The sequence below is a fragment of the Ranitomeya imitator genome, chromosome 3 (assembly GCF_032444005.1).
Source record: "Ranitomeya imitator isolate aRanImi1 chromosome 3, aRanImi1.pri, whole genome shotgun sequence".
Taxonomy (NCBI): domain Eukaryota; kingdom Metazoa; phylum Chordata; class Amphibia; order Anura; family Dendrobatidae; genus Ranitomeya; species Ranitomeya imitator.
The window spans coordinates 237,113,151-237,132,721 of NC_091284.1; the positions used below are offsets into that span (position 1 = coordinate 237,113,151).

The 19,571-nt window shown below is 40.2% G+C and overlaps 1 protein-coding gene across 2 annotated transcripts in view; it reads right to left on the minus strand.

The window, feature by feature from the left end:
- Positions 1-19,571, minus strand: part of PLXNA2 (plexin A2) — a 354,945-nt gene that overhangs the window by 259,082 nt on the left and 76,292 nt on the right. Inside the window, exon 4 of one of the 2 annotated variants that reach the window (XM_069756298.1) lies at positions 2,345-2,514. The exons of the other annotated variant lie outside the window; for it this stretch is intronic. Coding sequence (XP_069612399.1) covers positions 2,437-2,514 — 78 coding nt within the window. The 3' untranslated portion in view covers positions 2,345-2,436. Of the gene's footprint in view, positions 1-2,344; positions 2,515-19,571 lie in introns of those variants that run through there. 2 annotated transcript variants of the gene reach the window in all.

Below are 19,571 nucleotides of genomic sequence, written 5' to 3' on the forward strand. Positions count from 1 at the left end.
GCACTACAAAGGCAGGGTTGGATCAAGATGGGAATTAACTGGTATCTAATGGTTATTTTATTATTTTATACCACTTATTAACTTTAGATTATTTTTTCCCTTCCTGCAAAACTATTTTAACAATTGTGTTTTATGTTCTTAAGAACATTTAACAAACTCATACAGGAGCACTCCATGGATGAACTGAAATGATGTCTTTTCATTCCTCATTATCCCTATAATCCCTCTTTGGGTGAATTATTTATATTGACATATAATTATCGGATGCCAGTCTGTCAGGCTCTTCAATGTAATCATAGCTGGCTTGTGGATTATCAAGATATTTATTTGCTCATTGGTGTTTGTAGCTTAGTGTCGGAAGCTGTTCTTGTTAATTTCTATAAGCCAATGTGTCTGCCCGCATCTGTGCACCACACAAGCTTCATTTGCAGATTTTCTTTAGCCAGCTGATGTCAGTTTATATACACCAGGTAAGGGAACAATGAATTGCTACACAATTCAGAGCTGATATGTTGCCTAAATGTAAGATTGAAATTCTGTCTGATTTGCTTCCCATTTACACCTCTTTGAGAATGGACTGATTCTCTTTATTGTACTAAACATGGATCATCTCTACAACCTCAATAAAAAAAAAGTTGGAACACTATGTGAACTGTATTGAAAACAAGAATGCAATAATTTGGAAATGTTGCATAGCCATATTTTATTCAGATCATAGAACACATATTGAAGGTCAAAGTTTTCCATTCCATTGGAAACAACTCATTTAGAAGTTGGTTTCAGCAACACATCTCTAAAAAGTAAGGACAAAGTTAAGAAAAGGCTGGAAAAGTAAGTGGTACTGTTGAAAACCAGCTGGAGGGTCAATTTTCAACTAAGTCCCATGACTGTGTATAAAAGAGCATATGAGAGAGGCAGAGTCCCTCAGAAGCAAATATGGTCAGAGGTTCACAAATCTGTGATCAACTGTGTTTATAGACTGTGGAACAATTTCGGAAATATTTTCGTCAATGTAAAATGGAAAACACTTGAATATCCGACCATCTGGGCGGCACGGTGGCTCAGTGGATAGCACAGCAGCCTTACAGCGCTGGAGTCCTGGGTTCAAACCCCACCAAGGACAACATCTGCAAGGAGTTTGTATGTTCTCCCCGTGTTTGCGTGGGTTTCCTCCGGGTACTCCGGTTTCCTCCCACATTCCAAAGACATACTGATAGGGAATTTAGATTGTGAGCCCCATCAGGGACAGTGATGATAATGTGTGCAAAACTGTAAACCGCTGTGGAATATGTTAGCGCTATATAAAAATAAAAGATTATTAAAATAAAAGATTATCTATAGTACATAATATTATCAAAAGATTTAGATATTCTGGAGAAATCCCTGTGCACAAGGGACAAGACTGATGGTGAATATTGGATGCTCATGACCTACGGGCCCTCAGTCAGCAGATCACTGCCTGGGCTCAGGAATACTTAAATAAATTATTATCTGTGAATACAGTTCGCCATCAATCCACAACTGCAAGTTAAACCTCTATCATACAAAAAAGGCAAATATTACAGCCATATGAGACATCACGGTGGCTTAGTGGTTAGCACTGTAGGCTTGCAGTCCTGAGTTCAAAGAACATCAAGAACAACATCTACAAGGAGTTTGTATATTTTCCTTGCGCGTGTAGGTTTACTCCTGGTACTTTGGTACACTCCTAAGACATACTGATACAAAATTTAGGTTCTGAGCCCCAATGGAAACAGTAATGATGATGTCTGTAAAGCGCTATGAGAAAGCAATGGCTACATCAATGTGTAAAATAAAAAATGAATAAATAAATCTATCAACACAATCCAGAAACAGTGACTAAAGCTCGTTTACAATGAACTGAGGCAAAATGGAAAACTGTTCGGTGATCAGATGAATCAATATTTGAAATTCTTTATGGAAACCACAGATGCCGTCTCCTGTGGGCTCAAGAGGAGAGGGACCATCCAGATTGTTATCATTTTAGAGGGGACTTGGTTGGGGCTCACAATCTAAATTCCCTATCAGTATGTCATTGGCTGTTCTGTTGTGAAGAAAATATGTCTAGAAGAGATTTGCAAATTTCCTCAGTATTACACACATGATGAAATTATTATTAAGGCATCAGAAACTGCCGTAGGTTCTCTCACCTGTGCAATACTAATTAAATACTGAAAACATGATGTGTTGGGGGCTGTGAGGATGGGGTTTTGGAAACATTGAACTAGAAGTTGCATGGAGTTACTGTAATCAAGGAGTGTAACAGTTAAAATTATTGGCCATATGTGTATACGCCATCAGTTTTTACTAAGAAAACGAGGATTCCTTCGTCAGCATGGCTGACCACATTTGTATCATACAAGTTATCAAACCTTACTACCAAATGTGTTAAAATGAATCTCCACACTTCAATCTTTAGGTCTCTTTTTCAGCCAATTCTCTTGGGTCTTGCACAGGGTGACAGAAGGAGAAGACTGGAACAATCAGTAAGCACTAGTTAAAAAAAAAAAGCAAAAATAAAAAAAAACAGAAAGGAACTCATCAGTTCTTCCTGACCTGTTGAAGATGGGCACAATCAATGGCTGATTACTCCATTGCACATGTACAGTGGGTACGGAAAGTATTCAGACCCCTTTAAATTTTTCACTCTTTGTTTCATTGCAGCCATTTAGTAAATTCAAAAAAGTTAATTTTTTCCTCATTAATGTACACTCTGCTCCCCATCTTGACTGAAAAAAAAACAGAAATGTAGTAATTTTTGCAAATTTATTAAAAAAGAAGAACTGAAATATCACATGGTCATAAGTATGCAGACCAGTGATGAGCGAATATACTCGTTACTCAAGATTTCCCGAGTATGCTCGGGGGTCCTCCGAGTATTTTTTAGTGCTTGGAAATTTAGTTTTTATTGCCGCAGCTGAATGATTTACATCTGTTAGCCAGCATAAGTACATGTGGGGGTTTCCTGGTTGCTAGGGAATCCCCACATGTACTTATGCTGGCTAGCAGATGTAAATCATTCAGCTGTGGCAATAAGAACTACATTTCTTCAAGTGTTTTTTAGCAAACTCTATGTGGGCTTTCATATGTCTTGCACTGAGGAGAGGCTTCTGTCGGGCCTCTCTGCCATAACGGCCAGACTGGTGGAGGGCTGCAGTGATAGTTGACTTTGTGGAACTTTCTCCCATCTCCCTACTGCATCTCTGGAGCTCAGCCACAGTGATTTTGGGGTTCTTCTTTACCTCTCTCACCAAGGCTCTTCTCCCACGATTGCTCAGTTTGGCTGGATGGCCAGGTCTAGAAAGCCTTCTGGTTGTCCCAAACGTCTTCCATTTAAGGATTTTGGAGGCCACTGTGCTCTTAGGAACCTTGAGTACTGCAGAAATTCTGTTGTAACCTTGGCCAGATCTGTACCTTGCCACAATTCTGTCTCTGAGCTCCTTGGCCAGTTCCTTTGACCTCATGATTCTCATTTGGTCTGACATGCACTGTGAGCTGTGAGATCTTATATAAACAGGTGTTGCCTTTCCAAATCAAGTCCTATCAGATTAATTAAATACAGCTGGACTCCAATGAAGGAGTAGAACGATCTCAAGGAGGATCACAAGGAAATGGACAGCATGTGACTTAAATATGAGTGTCTGAGCAAAGGGTCTGAATACTTATGACCATGTGATATTTCAGTTTAACTTTTTTATTAAATTTGCAAAAATTTCTACATCTCTGTTTATTTTTCCGTCAAGATGGGGTGCAGAGTGTACATTAATGTGAAAAAATTAACTTTTTTTGAATTTATCAAATGGCTGCAATGAATCAAAGAGTGAAAAATTTAAAATTGTCTGAATACTTTCCGTACCCACTGTATGTACCTATATGGTATATTTAGGGCACACTGGGAGCTGTGGGGCTTCTCACCATCATACTAAATTCACTAAACTGGCTTGGGTGCCTGTCCTGGAATCAGTCTCGAAGACCTCATTGGATCTCCACAGCTTTGTGCACCTCCGTATCACAGAAGAACTAATAGTGACTGCTGCCATCCCACCTGTAAACAGGAGAAGATACCACCAATGCCCATACAACAACCCCAAGACATTGAGAAGAGTATATTTTTCTCCATTTTCATTTTGAGTAAAAGTTGTAGAGATGGAAATAAAATCATAAGCACAGGGTATCATCTCTTCTCTGTTCCATGTGCTGATTTTTTTTTATATTTTTTTTTAAACTAAAGAAGTGATTTTATTCATTTACTGAAATTTGACTTTTTTTCTAAACAGAAGGGTAGTTCCAGCCTATAAAAATGTTAAACGTCGGCAACAGAATAAAAGATTACAATAAATGTAGGTGATTGCTTCACCATTGGCACCATGCTTTAGTAGATAAGGGAAAAATATAATTTATTGGCAGGCAACGCCTGATGACGGTGACATCAGTATCTCCGCGCCTGGAGCACTTTGGGCTTGATGTTCTGGAAGGACTGCAGCAATAATAGAATGGTGTCCTGCTGATAAGATAATGGGAAGTAAGTCCTAATTGAGGGGAGACTGGGGCTGTGTCACAGCCAGAGAGGACAGCGTAACAGAGTTGACCCATTAACACAGGCGTCTGGATAGCTGAGGTTAGTTCCCAGAAAAGCATGTGCCGTCCATATTTTTGTCTTGCTTGATGACACGCAAAAAACGTCCTGAAATCAGACCATGGATATATGTTTGGGACACGTCCATGTCTGTTTCAGAACCAAATCATGTTGTTGTGTCCTCAGTAGTTTGTGTGAAGGTTAAAGGAGCAGTAAATAAAACGGCAACTCGTAGTATGTAAGAGAGCTATTTATACTGCTCACCAATAAGTATGCAAGCCCGAGCTTCCAGGGATGATTGCAGATAATCCTGCGCTCCTAGGAGTCACCGCTGTTCTGTGCATGCTCAGCATTCTGTGCCAGTGAAAATTAATAAATTAGGATATTCATATCAGGGCTGTATTAGAATTTCATGATAAAGGCCATCTCCTTGGGGTCTGCTCAGAAGGGCTCAGTTATTTGCTTTATTAGACTCTCGCACGTGTACCATATACAAAGTACAACCACACAAGTACAACCATCACAAGGGCAATGCTGTCTTCTAAAGGGGTTTCCATCTGCATATTTAAGGTCATTTTACCGTACTCTCAAGTATCGCATTTTTCAAGTCATTGAAAAAATGCATCGTCTTGCCGCAGGTAAGAGAATGCTTCTTCTCGATCTGTTCATGATGCTGTGTCCAATCCCACCTTTTTCCACATACCGCATCTGTACTGATCGCCACCGCAGGGGCTGCATCTTTTCACAGTAAGGGTACCGTCACACAGTGGCATTTTGATCGCTACGACGGCACGATCCGTGACGCTCCAGCATCGTAACAATATCGCTCCAGCGTCATAGACTGCTGTCTCACTTTGCAATGTACGACGCTGGAGCGATAATTTCATGACGTATGTGCAATGTAGAAGCCGTTGGTTACTATGCGCACATCGTATACAATATCGTACACACCTTTGTTACACCATGCGATCATGCCGCCACAGCGGGACACTAGACGACGAAAGAATGTTTCAAACGATCTGCTACGACGTACGATTCTCAGCGGGGTCCCTGATCGCAGGAGCGTGTCAGACACAGCGAGATCGCTGGAACGTCACGGATATATCGCTGGAACGTCACAAATCGTGCCGTCGTAGCGATCAAAATGCCACTGTGTGACGGTACCCTTAGGGCTCATTCACACGTCCAATTTTACCAAGTACGGAATACAGGAGCGATTATTCTGAACAGAGTGTGGTCCAACTATTATCATTTTTTGGATCCCGGTCAGACGCCTCTCACTCAGCCAAACTAGATCTCACACTTCGCACTGACGAGGGGCAGTACCCCCGAAACACAGTGTCTGCAAATTGAGATTCTGGTTTTGACTTTTACCCTAAGTCATGTGACAAGGCTCCTTAGAGGGTCGACATTGACTGTTAGGATTGCTACTTCCAATAGGTGGCACTAGAGTTCTAGTCCTCTTTCTCTCCAAAGAGACAATTTTCTTATGTTGAAAAATTTTAAATAAAAAAGTTTCACCACCTTCTCCATTTTGACAGTCAGTTAAAATCAGACTATAAATCTTCTGAGTGCGGTCCGATTTTTTCACGGACATTGACTGTCGGATCAAAATTGGCCGTGTCACCACAACATCACGGACAGACATGTGAAAGGCCAAACAGATTATCATAGGTACGAGTGCTAGCCGGGGAAGCCACGGATAGTGCTTGTGCGAGAAAATAGGACGCTTGTATGAGGCCTAACACTGAGAATGCATGATCTTAGAGCTAGCTGAGATGTAAGTACCACTTCTCGCTGGAAACAGCTGCATCAGAAGTGGTAGCAGAAAATAGCAAGAAAAAGGGAAAAACAATAATAATAATAATTAAATAAAAGGGAAAGGTGGCGGAAAATCCCTTTAACAATAATATTAATACAATCAAACTAAAATAAAAAAATGAAAATAAAAATATTTTTCAAGCCCAGTATATATTTGGCTTTTGGAGAAAGTTTGCCCCACGTATGTCCTTGATGAGGCTGAGTGGCCCCTGTGCTTGCCATCTGGCAATATACACATGAATCCCATGGCGTGGCATGCCAGCTTGCTGTATCACTGCGTTGTGTACACAGATGTTGATGCTGATGCCAACTCCTTTGGTATACACGGTTAGCGTGGTGAAGGATCCATGATAATATGTAAAGTAGCAGCGCCCACGGAGAGCAGGCTATCAGCATCATCTGATTGACGTTAATTGAAATTCAGTCTAAGTCCCTAATGACCCTGTGCCCCATTTGACCTAATCATGCTGCAGAAGAGCAATATATACTGTGACAACGTAAACATACCTTCTATATTGAGACTAAAGGGGCAGTAGAATTTTAGCACAATGTTATAAAATCCGGCCTTTTGCAAGGTAGACATTGCACATCTTTCTAATATAGCTTCATCAACAAGCTGACACAGTGGTAAATGTGCCTGCGTATTTTCTACAGCGTTGGCCACCGCCTCGTAATTAAAATCATCCCCACTGGGCCCGCGGTATATTACGTTGCACACAACATCGCTTTTCATAAGTGACCCCTTAAATGTTATGCAGAATGTAAAAATGACATCTAAGCAACTCAATCATCAATCCAATAATTCATTACATTAGTCATTTCCCGTTATGGAATTGTAGGTTCTTATTTGCAGTTTGCTCTTGCTTAAAATCAATTCTTAATGTCAACATTTATTAGTGACGCCGCCATGGTTGATTTGATAAAAAAAAAATCTAGTCTGGAGATGTAAACTGCAAAAATATGTGAAAATAATGGATTTTCTTTTTTTTTTATTTAGGATGCACAAGCCGGGTTCATGGATATAACGTAAAGCTGAATTCACCGATTTCTAACAACCAGGACTCCCTCTGGGATGTACAGTATATTAGAAGGCAATTAGGGACTTTTTAATATCTTTTAAGGGAGTCTGCCACCAGATTTTTGCTAACTTATCTGAGAGCAGCATAAAGTAGAGAAAAAGACCCTGATTCCAGTGATGCATTACTTAGTTTACTGGGTGCAGCAGCTGTGATACAATCAGACCTCTTAGATGGAGGATGTAGCAGAGCTCAGAGAGCTGCCCCCGCCCACATCACAGCTCTCTGTGTACATTGTATATTGACAGTAAGCTGTGTATCAGATGAGGGGGGCATGGTCGGGCCTCATCTCCTGGTGATAAAACCTTCATTGTATTGAAACAACAGCACAAAACCTAATGAGTGACATATCCCTGAAATCTGTGTCTCAGCCCCCTACATAATGCTTTGATTACATAACAAAAAAAACTGCTGACAGATTCCCTTTTACTGTATTTGGGAGTTGTCAGCTAATGAAATGATCTACTTGGTCAATTCCATGCAAGTGCTGAAGTTTACAGCTAAAGGTATGCACCATAAGAACAAGGATTTCCCGTGTTCCTCATCATTGTATGTATTTAGAGAGGATATGGAATCAATTGATCATGTTCTTCCTGTTACGCCATCAGCAAAAATGTCTTTCAGAAATATGATGCTTATATATAAATGTTATTAACCCTGCTGTTGTCTTCGGTCTGGGGAGACCAATTTTGAACTTTGGTATTTTTTGGGGTGTTCAAGATGCGGTTCTGAAACTTGTGGTTGATTGACTTAAATGAGGATGGGTCGGTCGGCCACGGGTTTCAGAGCCGCATCTTGAATATTTTAAAGAATATTGAAGTTCAAGGTCGGTCGTTTTTGACCGAAGACAACAGCAGGGTTAAACAATATATAGACATTTTGTTCTACTTCTACAGGTGTGTTGCCCACCGTATGACTTCATTACATATAGGGCATGATTGTCTTTCCTTTCGGTTGTTCTCTTCTATAGAGTACCCCTTTTTGTGGCACCCCCACGCTGTAGCCCAAGCTCCGCACTACTACAATAATATGCGTCACTTTGGACGAGAACGTGTATTTTTCTCTAAATGGCTTGGTGAATGTAGAACGTGCATTATACACTTTCGCTTGAATAGAGCTTTTCTCCCAGTCTGAAGGCTTCTTCAGCAGACAGAAATGACATGGAAATTCTATTGGGTTCCAATGGAAACATTACTATTTTAAGGAGCTTTCTAAATAATCTCTTAAGTGTCTTGATACAGAGTAATTAATAATTACTGTACTTTTTCTATCAGGATGAAACCAAACTGGAGCCCTCAATCTACCATATGCTAAGACAGCACATTTTTACTACTTGTGGAATATGCCTGAAGGCTTGATCGCATTTCTTTATACTATCACTATTTCATTTTTATTGCAAAAGGCACTCTTCTTACAAGTATCACATCTGGAATCGATTATTTGGTCATTTTTCTTAAATAATTGTATTTCTTTTTCCTGTCATCCCTCTAACTGTATTTTGCATTCACTTTATTACTTGAGTTACTGCTTAATAACCACGTAGGACGACTAATATAACCAGGTAATCCATGAAGGCAGGGGAAGCGCAGGAGTGAATATGGATAAAGCAAAACTGAAGGAATGATAAATAGAATATTAAATATCAATAATAAATATGGTATATTTTTCAGCTAATATTAATAGTAATAAAGGTATTTTTCACAATGAGAAGGTTGCCTCCTTTCTAAATCTCATAGGACCCAACTCATCATTACATTCTCGCCATTTTCTGGCTGTGAATAACTCTCAACTTTCAGCAAAGGATTTCTGCCCTTTTTAAATGCGTCTTTTCTTGATTAGTTAACATTTCTGATTTTTATGCCAATATGAATTTATACGCTGTTTTAGACTAATTGATCAAACGGCACTTTCTATAAAGTCACAAAAGTTTTTGCGCAAATGTACTCCGATCCCTGCGGGAGTGGGATTTTTTTATATGCTAGTAAATGTTGCACATATGTTGTGACGTTTTGCCGAAAACATGACTTTTTTCTCTAAAAAGGAGCAAAAAAAAAAAAAACGTAAATAGAAAAATGAAGCAATTTTTCACTTTGCTTAAAACATACCAACCATTTTTAAGAATATGATGGAAATAATGCAACGAATAGCACGAGACAGAAAAGAAAAGCGACTCTCAAAAGCGCAAATGATGAATCTGGGCCTTGACATGATCTAGCTTTATCTGTGTAAAATGCTCGGTAAATGGTCGTTAAGAGTTTGACCCTTTGAGAATATATAATTCTCCCATCCTTTTCAGAGTCATCGATGGACTCAGAGTGATTTTCACTTGCTTATTGCCTAGGTAATCAGCCACTGCTGCAGTTTGGAAGCAGTGGCTGAATACATGTGTGTAATGCTTACAAGCTCTTTCCAACAGAGCTTGTAAGTGCTGCTCCGAGGTTGGCCAGATCGCTGGATCGCCCTGTTAGCTCCTGGTCTGGCCATCTTCAAACCAACTGTGCTCCTCTAATGATTCACTGGCAAAGCTGTTCCTTCTTTCCTTCTTGCAGAATCGGACAGCTCACAGTTTGGGCTAGTCCCATATCACCCTCAACAAGCAAGAAGCCTGGGGAGTGGTGCACTCCTGCAGAAGACTTAATGACCTCTTTAAGACTTTGAAGTGTCACTTCAGCTCTTATTTACAACTTCAACACCTTGGAATTGGGGCATACATAAAATTCTAGGCTCCCTATAGCAATGATCCAAATTATGGCCTCTCCAAGGGCTCCAGGCTGCTATTAAACTACCAACCGGTTTCACACAATGAAGTCTCTTGGGCCCAATGGAGGTGACAGAAGGCCCCCCGTCTAAGCACTTAGATGCCATAGTGGGTGCTCAGCATCTGAGGGGTTCAATGATTGAAATTAGAGCTAGTCCAAATCCCCATTTAGAGCTAGCCCCAATCCCAGCATCTACTAGTGATGTGAAAAATTGCTGGGATATGGGGTGGGTTCGATTTGTTCGATACTCGCTAAATATAAATCCCCTGGCTCCAGCTGTCCACATGCAGTGGATTTGGGGATAAGTGGGAGACAACGGGAAGAGGGCCTCTTGGACGACTTGGAAGCTTTGATCACAAAAATACATTTTCCATTGATGATGATCGGTAAATATCCACAGAAACCATTGGCTTTAAGTGACCAGAAATGTTACCTAGTCTGTGAACTTCAATGGATGAAATCATCTGACATACTGTATGTGAATGACACCGATAAAATAAAACGCTTTATGACCTTTGCAGAAATAAATAGAATTGAATTATTTATGTTGGGAGCAATGGGCAGGTGACATCGTATTAGGAAAAGCTGCCTTCCTGACACTCGTTTCCCACCATCAAATATTACAAAATAAAAACATATAATTAACTAAATTTTAGCTATTAAAAGATTGAATTGATTTACAGATACTCATGTCGAATGCAAATAAAAGTAACTGCTATATATTTAGGAAATGTGATGACTGCTAGGGGCAGAAAAGGAGAAAAAAAAGGAAGCAGAAAAACAAGAGAAGCCCAAAAATATAAAGGTCTAATCCTGCCCCAGAAGCAGAATCACTACCTAGAAAAGAACTTTTTTATTCCAGGACTAACGCTGCTGATGTATCTTTGAACTTGCTTTATCAAAGAACAAGAATCCGGTTCAAAGCTGTGGGATTTTTCCCTTTGATATACAGATTTTTCTTTGCATGCTGTTTTAATCCCACTTTTAAATCTATGAGTTCTGGCCGCAGTGCCGATCCCGTATGTCGCAGCCTTAGGACATAGTAAATAATGTTTTACACGTAACCAAATAGTTACTCATTGCTGAGGTTTGGGCAGTAATATCTCCAAGCTGGCAGGAGCTGATCAGTTTGGTGAAGTCTGGGAGTCTCCATGACTCTGGAATAAGTTTAGCATTCCAACCTGTACAGCTAGTCATCAGCTAGCCGGATGCAGCCACATCCGAACACAGGAGAGGGCAGGCAGCGGCTTCCTCTGCCTGTGACACCCAGGGAGCTTGGCTGTTTGCTCAGGGGTTGCAGGGACAAGCTCATGATGACTAACCATCGACTTCCCCGCCACTTGTTTTCCCAGGCCGGGTGCTGCGTACAGAAAGCTGGAAAGAACTCATTTGCCAGGGAAGTCTGACACTGGGCGAGAGGAGACACAGCTAGATATGCAGTCCCGATGACAATTTACTTAGGACGTGTCTTTACTAGTTTTTCTGCCGAATAAATGGCGCCCGCTTCTTACACAGAATAATCATCTTAATTGCTTCTTTTTTTCAGGGAAATTGAAGCTCTGACAATAAACCATAGAAATCCACATATCATGTTATAACACATACATGGTCTGTGCGTTGAAGCCACGCTACATTCCCATAAATTAGCCACGGGTTTAAATAGCATACATTACCTATATAACATCATATTATTTTCCTCTGCCCTTTTTCTCTATGTCTGTGTGAAAAAAGGGAAAAAAGGTGTTATATTACTAAAAGGCTAATCTAGCAAGACGTGGACTATTGTGGGCACAATGTCATGGTCACACCAAGCACTGCAGAAGAAGAAACAGCTCTTCAGCTCTCCATACTGTCTACTAGAGAGTGGCTTTGAATGTGGGACCCTCTCTATGTTGTCCATGTGGATCTATAAGGTATTTGTAGGGGTGTCCGGATGAGATAAGTTCTGTAAGAAGTGGTCAGGCACATCATGTATGTCCCAGAGTGACTGGAGAACCTCTGCTCCCAATGTAGAACGTTGCCCTGGCATGAGGTTCACCCATAGTGGTCACCTTCATCTTATGTCACTAAGAAAAGAACATTTATTGAACAGACCAACAGATTAAAACACTTAAAAATATACAAAGAAGTGTGAAATAACCAGTCCACATCTCAAATAGTGGACGGAACGGACAACCCACCCCAAGCTCATTATACAAGCAAGGTTTGATTAGCAAAAACAATATTTTCTTGTGTCAGACCTGCAATGTTGGCCTTTTGCTTCACTCTATCTGTATAAAAACCTATTGGGTCAGTTGTATAGAAATGCTGGAAATAACATTAAAATATATTATTCTATTATTCCATAAGGGAAGAAGACAATCTGGTGGCACCATTGGAAGTATTAATAGTGAAAGTGATCTTTACACTACACTACATTTCTTACTAGAGTAGTAGAGTAGAGAGATCATGCTTATATTATACGGTAAATATATAGAGTACAAATACACACATATATAAAGTTTATTTCAGTTCTTCAATACAAAAAGTGAAACTCATATATTAGATAGAGTCATTACAAACAGAGTGATGTATTTCAAGTGTTTATTTCTGTTAATGTTGATGATTATGGCTTACAGCCAATGAAAACTCAAAAGTTATTATCTCGGTAAATTAGAATACTTTATAACACCAGCTTGTAAAATGATTTTAAAATCCGAAATGTTGGCCTACTGAAATGTTCAGTAAATGCACTCAATACTTGGTCAGGGCTCCTTTTGCATCAATTGCTGCATCAATGCGGCATGGCACGGCGATCAGTCTGTGGCACTGCTGAGGTGTTATGGAAGGCTGCTTTGATAGCAGCCTTCAGCTCATCTGCATTGTTGGGTCTGGTGTCTCACATCTTCCTCTTTACAATACCCCATAGATTCTCTATGGGGTTAAGGTCAGGTGAGTTTGCTGGCCAATCAAGTACAGTGATACTGTTGTTTTTAAACCAGGTATTGGTACTTTTGACAGTGTGGACAGGTGCCAAGTCCTGCTGGAGAATAAAATTTCCATCTCCAAAAAGCTTGTTGGCAGAGGGAAGCATGGAGTGCTCTATAATTTCCTTGTAGACTGCTGCGCTAACTTTGGTCTTGATAACACATAGTGGACCTACACCAGCAGATGATATGGCTCCCCAAACCATCACTGATTGTGGAAACTTCACACTAGACCTCAAGCACGTTAGATTGTGCACCTCTTCGCTCTTCCTCCATACTCTGGGACCTTGATTTCCAAATGAAATGCAGAATTCACTTTCATCTGAAAACTAACACCTTGGACAACTGAGCAACAGTCCAGTTCTTTTTCTCCTTGGCCCATTTAAGATGCTTCTGGCATTATCTATTGGTCATGAGTGGCTTGACACAAGGAATGCGACACTTGTAGCCCATGTCCTGGATACGTCTGTGTGTGGTGGCTCTGGAAGCAATGACTCCAGCAGTAGTCCACTCCATGTGAATCTCCCCAAAATTTGTGAATGGCCTTTTCTTAACAATCCTTTCAATTCTGCGGTTATCCCGGATACTTGGGCAACTTTTTCTACCACACTTTTTCCTTTCACTCAACTGTCCATCAATACAGCACTCTGTGAACAGCCAGCTTCCTTCACAATGACCTTTTGTGGCTTACACTCCTTGTGGAGTGTGCCAATGACTGCCTTCTGGACATCTGTCAAGTCAGCAGTCTTCCCCATGATTGTGGAGCCAACTGAAACAGACTAAGGGGCCTGAAGCACCTGTATATGCAGTAATTTACTATCATCTTTTGCAAGCAACTCCTCCCCTCACTACCTCTGATAGTCAATGAAGATCTCACCCACTAGACAACATTTATTTCAGGCGGGTGCCCTTTATTTCCTTGCACTAGGCTGGCAGCTACAGATCAGAAAATGCTTCTTCTACTGAGATTCAATTCCCTACAAAGAGAAGAGAAGGCTGAAAAAAGCAATGGATTTACTACACATCAAAGCCAGGCATTTAAAAGGCCTCGGCTGTACAGCTAGCATCGGGGATTAAAAATCGTGCCGGAAAGAATGTTCTTTCTATAATCCTACATAATTAATGTGGAGCATTTTCACTTGGTGTTAAATACCTAACATGCAGCAACAAGCTGTTTGCTTTAACCTTGTTTAAATGCAGACTCACCCTCTGCACACTTATGGGGCGGCATTTCAATAGCCCGGGACATTCAATGAGGCAAGGGGGTACAAGGGATGGATAAAGAGATAAACTGATGGCTGAGAAAGGACAAACCTAGTGGCTCAAATTACCCACTTGCTAGAATGCTGGGACAGCTAGGATACTTGTGCGAGGAGCTGTGCCGGGACATCTCCAAACCCAGCCTGCGGACACACAAACCATTGGCTACTCTCTGGATTCTCCCTTGTTCTGATTTTTTGCATTAAAATCAGTGGTTACAATTAATTACATAATGACACAATACTATGAAAACAAAAAAGTAAGGTCAGCAGAAAATATGAAAAATAGCTAAATATACAGTAATCAACAGTTCTTTTTCCCAGTGATCCTGACAGTCCTAATCTTTGCCAATATGTGGCCAGAATGTGGTGTCAGCAGTCTGTGCTCTACTACTGGCATTATGGCTCCCACTGCTGCATGGCATGTGATTGCTACGGCCAATGATCGCTAGCCGTGACCCAATGTTCACTCTTTGCTAAAAATTACCGGCAGGCCTTTCGGAGTGTCAGTCCTGGATTATCGGTGATATGGAGAAGAAGATATATTAATTTAGGGTTTAAGGTTGAATATTCTTCATATACTGAGATAAGCCTAATGCTCTGGTCATATTGGGTTCTGTTCCCCTTGTACTAGAGTCTCTTATCGGAGGTATGTGGCAGGAGAATTTCCTAATGCTGGAAAGTGGCGATGTGTGGCACCATACTGGCATACATCACCGATAGGGTCCTAATGTAGAAGGAAACACCATTGTTGCATGGCATCCATTTTTTACTGTGTCCCTCTGTATAGAATAGTCTACTAAGCTATTCTATACAGCAAAAAAGGCGTGTGCCAAATGGATAGGGCCCTACGGATGTGCTTGAATTATGCGATGGGTGCTTTCTGTAGTTCATATATGTTATGTGAACACAGCCTTAGTATGTCTATAAAGGAGCTATAACCACTATCATGTATAAATGGATCCCATAATGTATCAATCTAAAGCTATGTTCACACGTTGCGTTTTTGCAGCGGTTTTTTTTTTTTTTGCAGTGTTTTTTTATGCAAATTTTCAGCTGTGTTTCACAGTGCCAGCAAAGTCTATGATACTTCAGAATTCTCATGCACAGAGCTTGTTTCTTTTACCTGACTGTTTTGTCAAAGAGCTGAGTTTTTGTACAATGTCGCATGTCACTTCTTTCAGCATTTTTCACCCACAGAAAGCAATGGGTAAGTGCAAATAACGGTGCAAAAAATGCAAGTATCAGGTTTTGTTGCATTTTTGCTACCAAAACCTGATAAGGTTGGATCAGATCTTTTTTTTATGCACTAAACTTTATCATCATGCACAAGAGGCAAATGTACCCTGACAATAAAGCAGCAGTAAAAAGACACAAACTATGCAAAAAAGCAGCACAAACTAAGCAAAAACCTGCTTTTTGTAAGCAGCTTAAACTTTGCATTAAAAAACGCAGCAAAAACGCAACATGTGAACATAGCCTAACAAGACCTGGCAGACCCCAATAAAAGGCTATGTTCACATGCATTTTTGCATCTTTTTTTAATGCAAATTTTAAGCTACATTTAAGTTGCTTACAAAATGCAGGTTTTGCTTAGTTTTTGCTGCATTTTTGCTGCGTTACTGTCAGGGTACATTTGTCTCTTGTGCATGTTGATAAAGTTTAGTGCATAAAAATATGGTAATCTGATTCTACTTCATCAGGTTTTGGCACCAAAAACGCAGCAAAACCTGATACCTGCATTTTTTAGAACCTTTTCTTTTTTTTTTTGCACCACTCATTGCCTTCATAACAGCAACGAAAAAAATCTAAGTGTGTGCATGAGATTTCTAAAATTTCATAGATTTTTCTTATACTGTGAAACGCAGCTGAAAATTTGCATTAAAAACGCTGCAAAAACGCAGCAAAAACACAAAGTATAAACGTAGCTTTAAGGTTCCAATCTTTGGGACAGCAAGAATGACATTTTCGACCGCACTCATTATTCCTGCACCTAAAACAGGAGAGCAAAACATGAATGTAAATAAAGCCTACCTGGCATCAAAATGTCTGACCACTTAAGAGATGAAACTCTTAGTGATTTCAGTGACATGTAAGTTTCGTGTTTTAGGCACTTGTGTTGAGCTGGGATCACACTAGTACAATGGAGAATGACATGTCTAATGGCTTAGACTGTAAGCCCTCACTGACATTAATTTGTAAGTGTCAGATCCAGATAGACCTGGGTAAGTAAACAGGAATGGTCCCAACTAGAACCAAAACTGCACAAGTGACATATTAATGCATCTACCATATTATACCAGAGGAGGATCTTATGTGATAACACATGTTTACTTCTTACAGAAAACTTCAAAACCTCTCCAGATATTTTAGTAAAAAGCTCAGCCTCTTACTATCATAAGAGAAGACAATCCAACAGCAGACAGGCGAGGATCTGTTTGGCAATTATTGTCCTATGCACCATAGCCCTCGGCATCAGCCCCTTCTGCGATGGCAACAGAAAGGAATGATGCCTTTCATGATTCATCAAAGTAATAGCTACAAACAAATGCTGTTACGTAGCCCCGGGGCCTCTCTCTAGGGTTGAGCGGCAAGTGGTTGACCTCTTGGTGTTCAGACCTATCTATCTGCTAAGCCTTTGCTTTGGACATGCAGAGGCTGAACCCTAATGAGTCAGTCCAATGAGTTATAAGCCATGTTGAATTTACAGAGGTTAACCCCTTGGTCGCGTTGCTGGATTGGATCACGATCACGATGGTGTCAACTAATATAACCACAAAAAACAAAAACACATAATGATCACTGTAATATTTAATCAAAAACAAGTAGAACTGGGAAGTGGTCAAAGTGCCATAATGTACTACAGTCTAGATGTTGTGATGGACACCAGTCCATAATTTACAAGGTCAAAAATGTCTGAAAATATCTATAAAGCATCAATACTAAAGGTTACATTTCTAAATGGAAAAGAGCATAAATGCCTAACTTTTTTCCCCTAATAACCATCACACGGTATGTTTGTACCTGGGCGAAAATAGGTCTCCTGACATCTCATGACTCCTGACATAGAGATGATACAGATTAGATATTAGAAAAAACTTTTTGACAGTGAGGGTGATCAATGAGTGGAGCAGGCTGCCACGAGTGGTGGTGAGTTCTCCTTCAATAGACGTCTTCAAACAGAGGCTGGACAGACATCTGTCTGAGATGGTTCAGTGAACCCTGCATTGAGCAGGAGGATGGATACTATGACCCTGGAGGTTCTTTCCAACGCTAATATTCATGATTCTATGACATATAAGCTAAATAAGTGGTAGACCGTGGGAAGCCAGCCTTACCTGGCATGTCCATGGTAAGGCAGGTCTATACTCTTCATAACGCCACAGCATGACTTAAAATATCCAAACAATCAGCTCATAGCATCACACAGGGAATTTTGTCCTGATTTGTATGGAGAGTCATGGTTGAAAATCATCTTGACAAAATAACAGCATTAATGTGAAATACAGATGTATGGATAGAGAAGGTTCTGGCTTAGCTATTGAACAAGTAGCCAGCCAGCCCCCTTCACTCACTTCTGCAGTTACATTGCAACACAGCACGTGTCAAGAAGTGGACCTGCTGAGACTAGCTACACAGCCAATAGAGCATGACGGGGCATCTGGACTAAAAAGACCACATTAGTCAGTTAGATATCTGACTATGTAAAGATCTTTTAACCATATTTTAACTAACTGGAAAAAAAACCCTTTAAGAAGTCTGTCAATAGCTGAAAAGCATGGAACTAAAACACGATGTAGCGAGGTCACCACTAGTATATATGGGTATAGAATGATTCACACAGGCCTTCACCAGAGGGTATCGGTAGGCGCCATACATCTTTACATATTCCTGTATATGGCCACCCAGGTACTGGAAGATACATTTGTTGAGCAATTTCTCTATAACTTTTCAAGATCCCAAAAAAATCTTGAAAAAGGAAATTCAATAAATGAATCAAGATTCACACCTTACGAGAAACCTCCGATACTTACAGTGTTGAGACAACGTTCACATTCATCCTTACCCTGCCATGAAAACATTTTTTACAGCCCTAGTTTAAATCTTGGCGAAATGTTGTGCGGCTCTGCCAAGCGTCCAAACACGGAAGAAGAATGTGGGAAAATTCATCACGTCAAAGCTCCTTAGACTTCTGTTTGATTGTGACCTTCATCATTGGCTTGCTAATAATCTTGCCATAAACTACATCACTCCCGTTCCATGTGTGTGAACGACGTCACCCTCTTTCTGGAGGGTTTTTCTACCAGATCGCTAACCACGTAGCATTTATCCTTCACTACAAGTCGGACGCTCGTTTCCACTTAGTATTTGACATCCTTCTCTTCCCATTTTTTAAAACTCTAAAGGAAATCCGCCTTCTAAACCAGCCTGGTTGTAAATTATTAATGCCTTTTCTATTGACTCCAGATGTGCTTCACTTGCACTTAGAATAAATACACTTCTGCTCCTAGCAGGTCTGTAGGCCTCCCATTATGCTCTTCTGGTCAGCGGCCTGAGCCGCCTAGTCTTCGAATTTACTAGATGCTCTTATTCCTATTTCTTTTCAGGAAAGTTTGCTTTTCCTAAAGCTGTCCCTATCTAGAATGTTTGAGTGCTCCATACATACACTATATGCATGGCTCATCTTCCCAGACGTTACTTGTCTTATATAGCGATCATGTTCTATTGATTTTATTTTTTTATGTATTTATATATTTTTCATAAATTGGGCTTGACCCATAATTTGTGCATTTTTTAAGTCACATTTCGTTTTTAGCCTTATGGGATTCGTTGATGTTTACAACAGCAAATTCTTCAAACTTGTGAACGCGGTTCATGAAGTTTGACCTAAATAGAAATTGCTCTTCAATATTCTCTTTTACCTTTTCTTGTGCCTTTTTTTAGTACAAAAGTTTCTTTAAAAAGTGCACAAAAAATGTCAGACAGGCATAAAATCACTCCAGAGGGGACTGGAGCACATTTATGCAAACATTTTGCAACTTTTTAAAATTGCAAATGATGAATTAGCCAAAAAAAACATCTGGAAATCACAA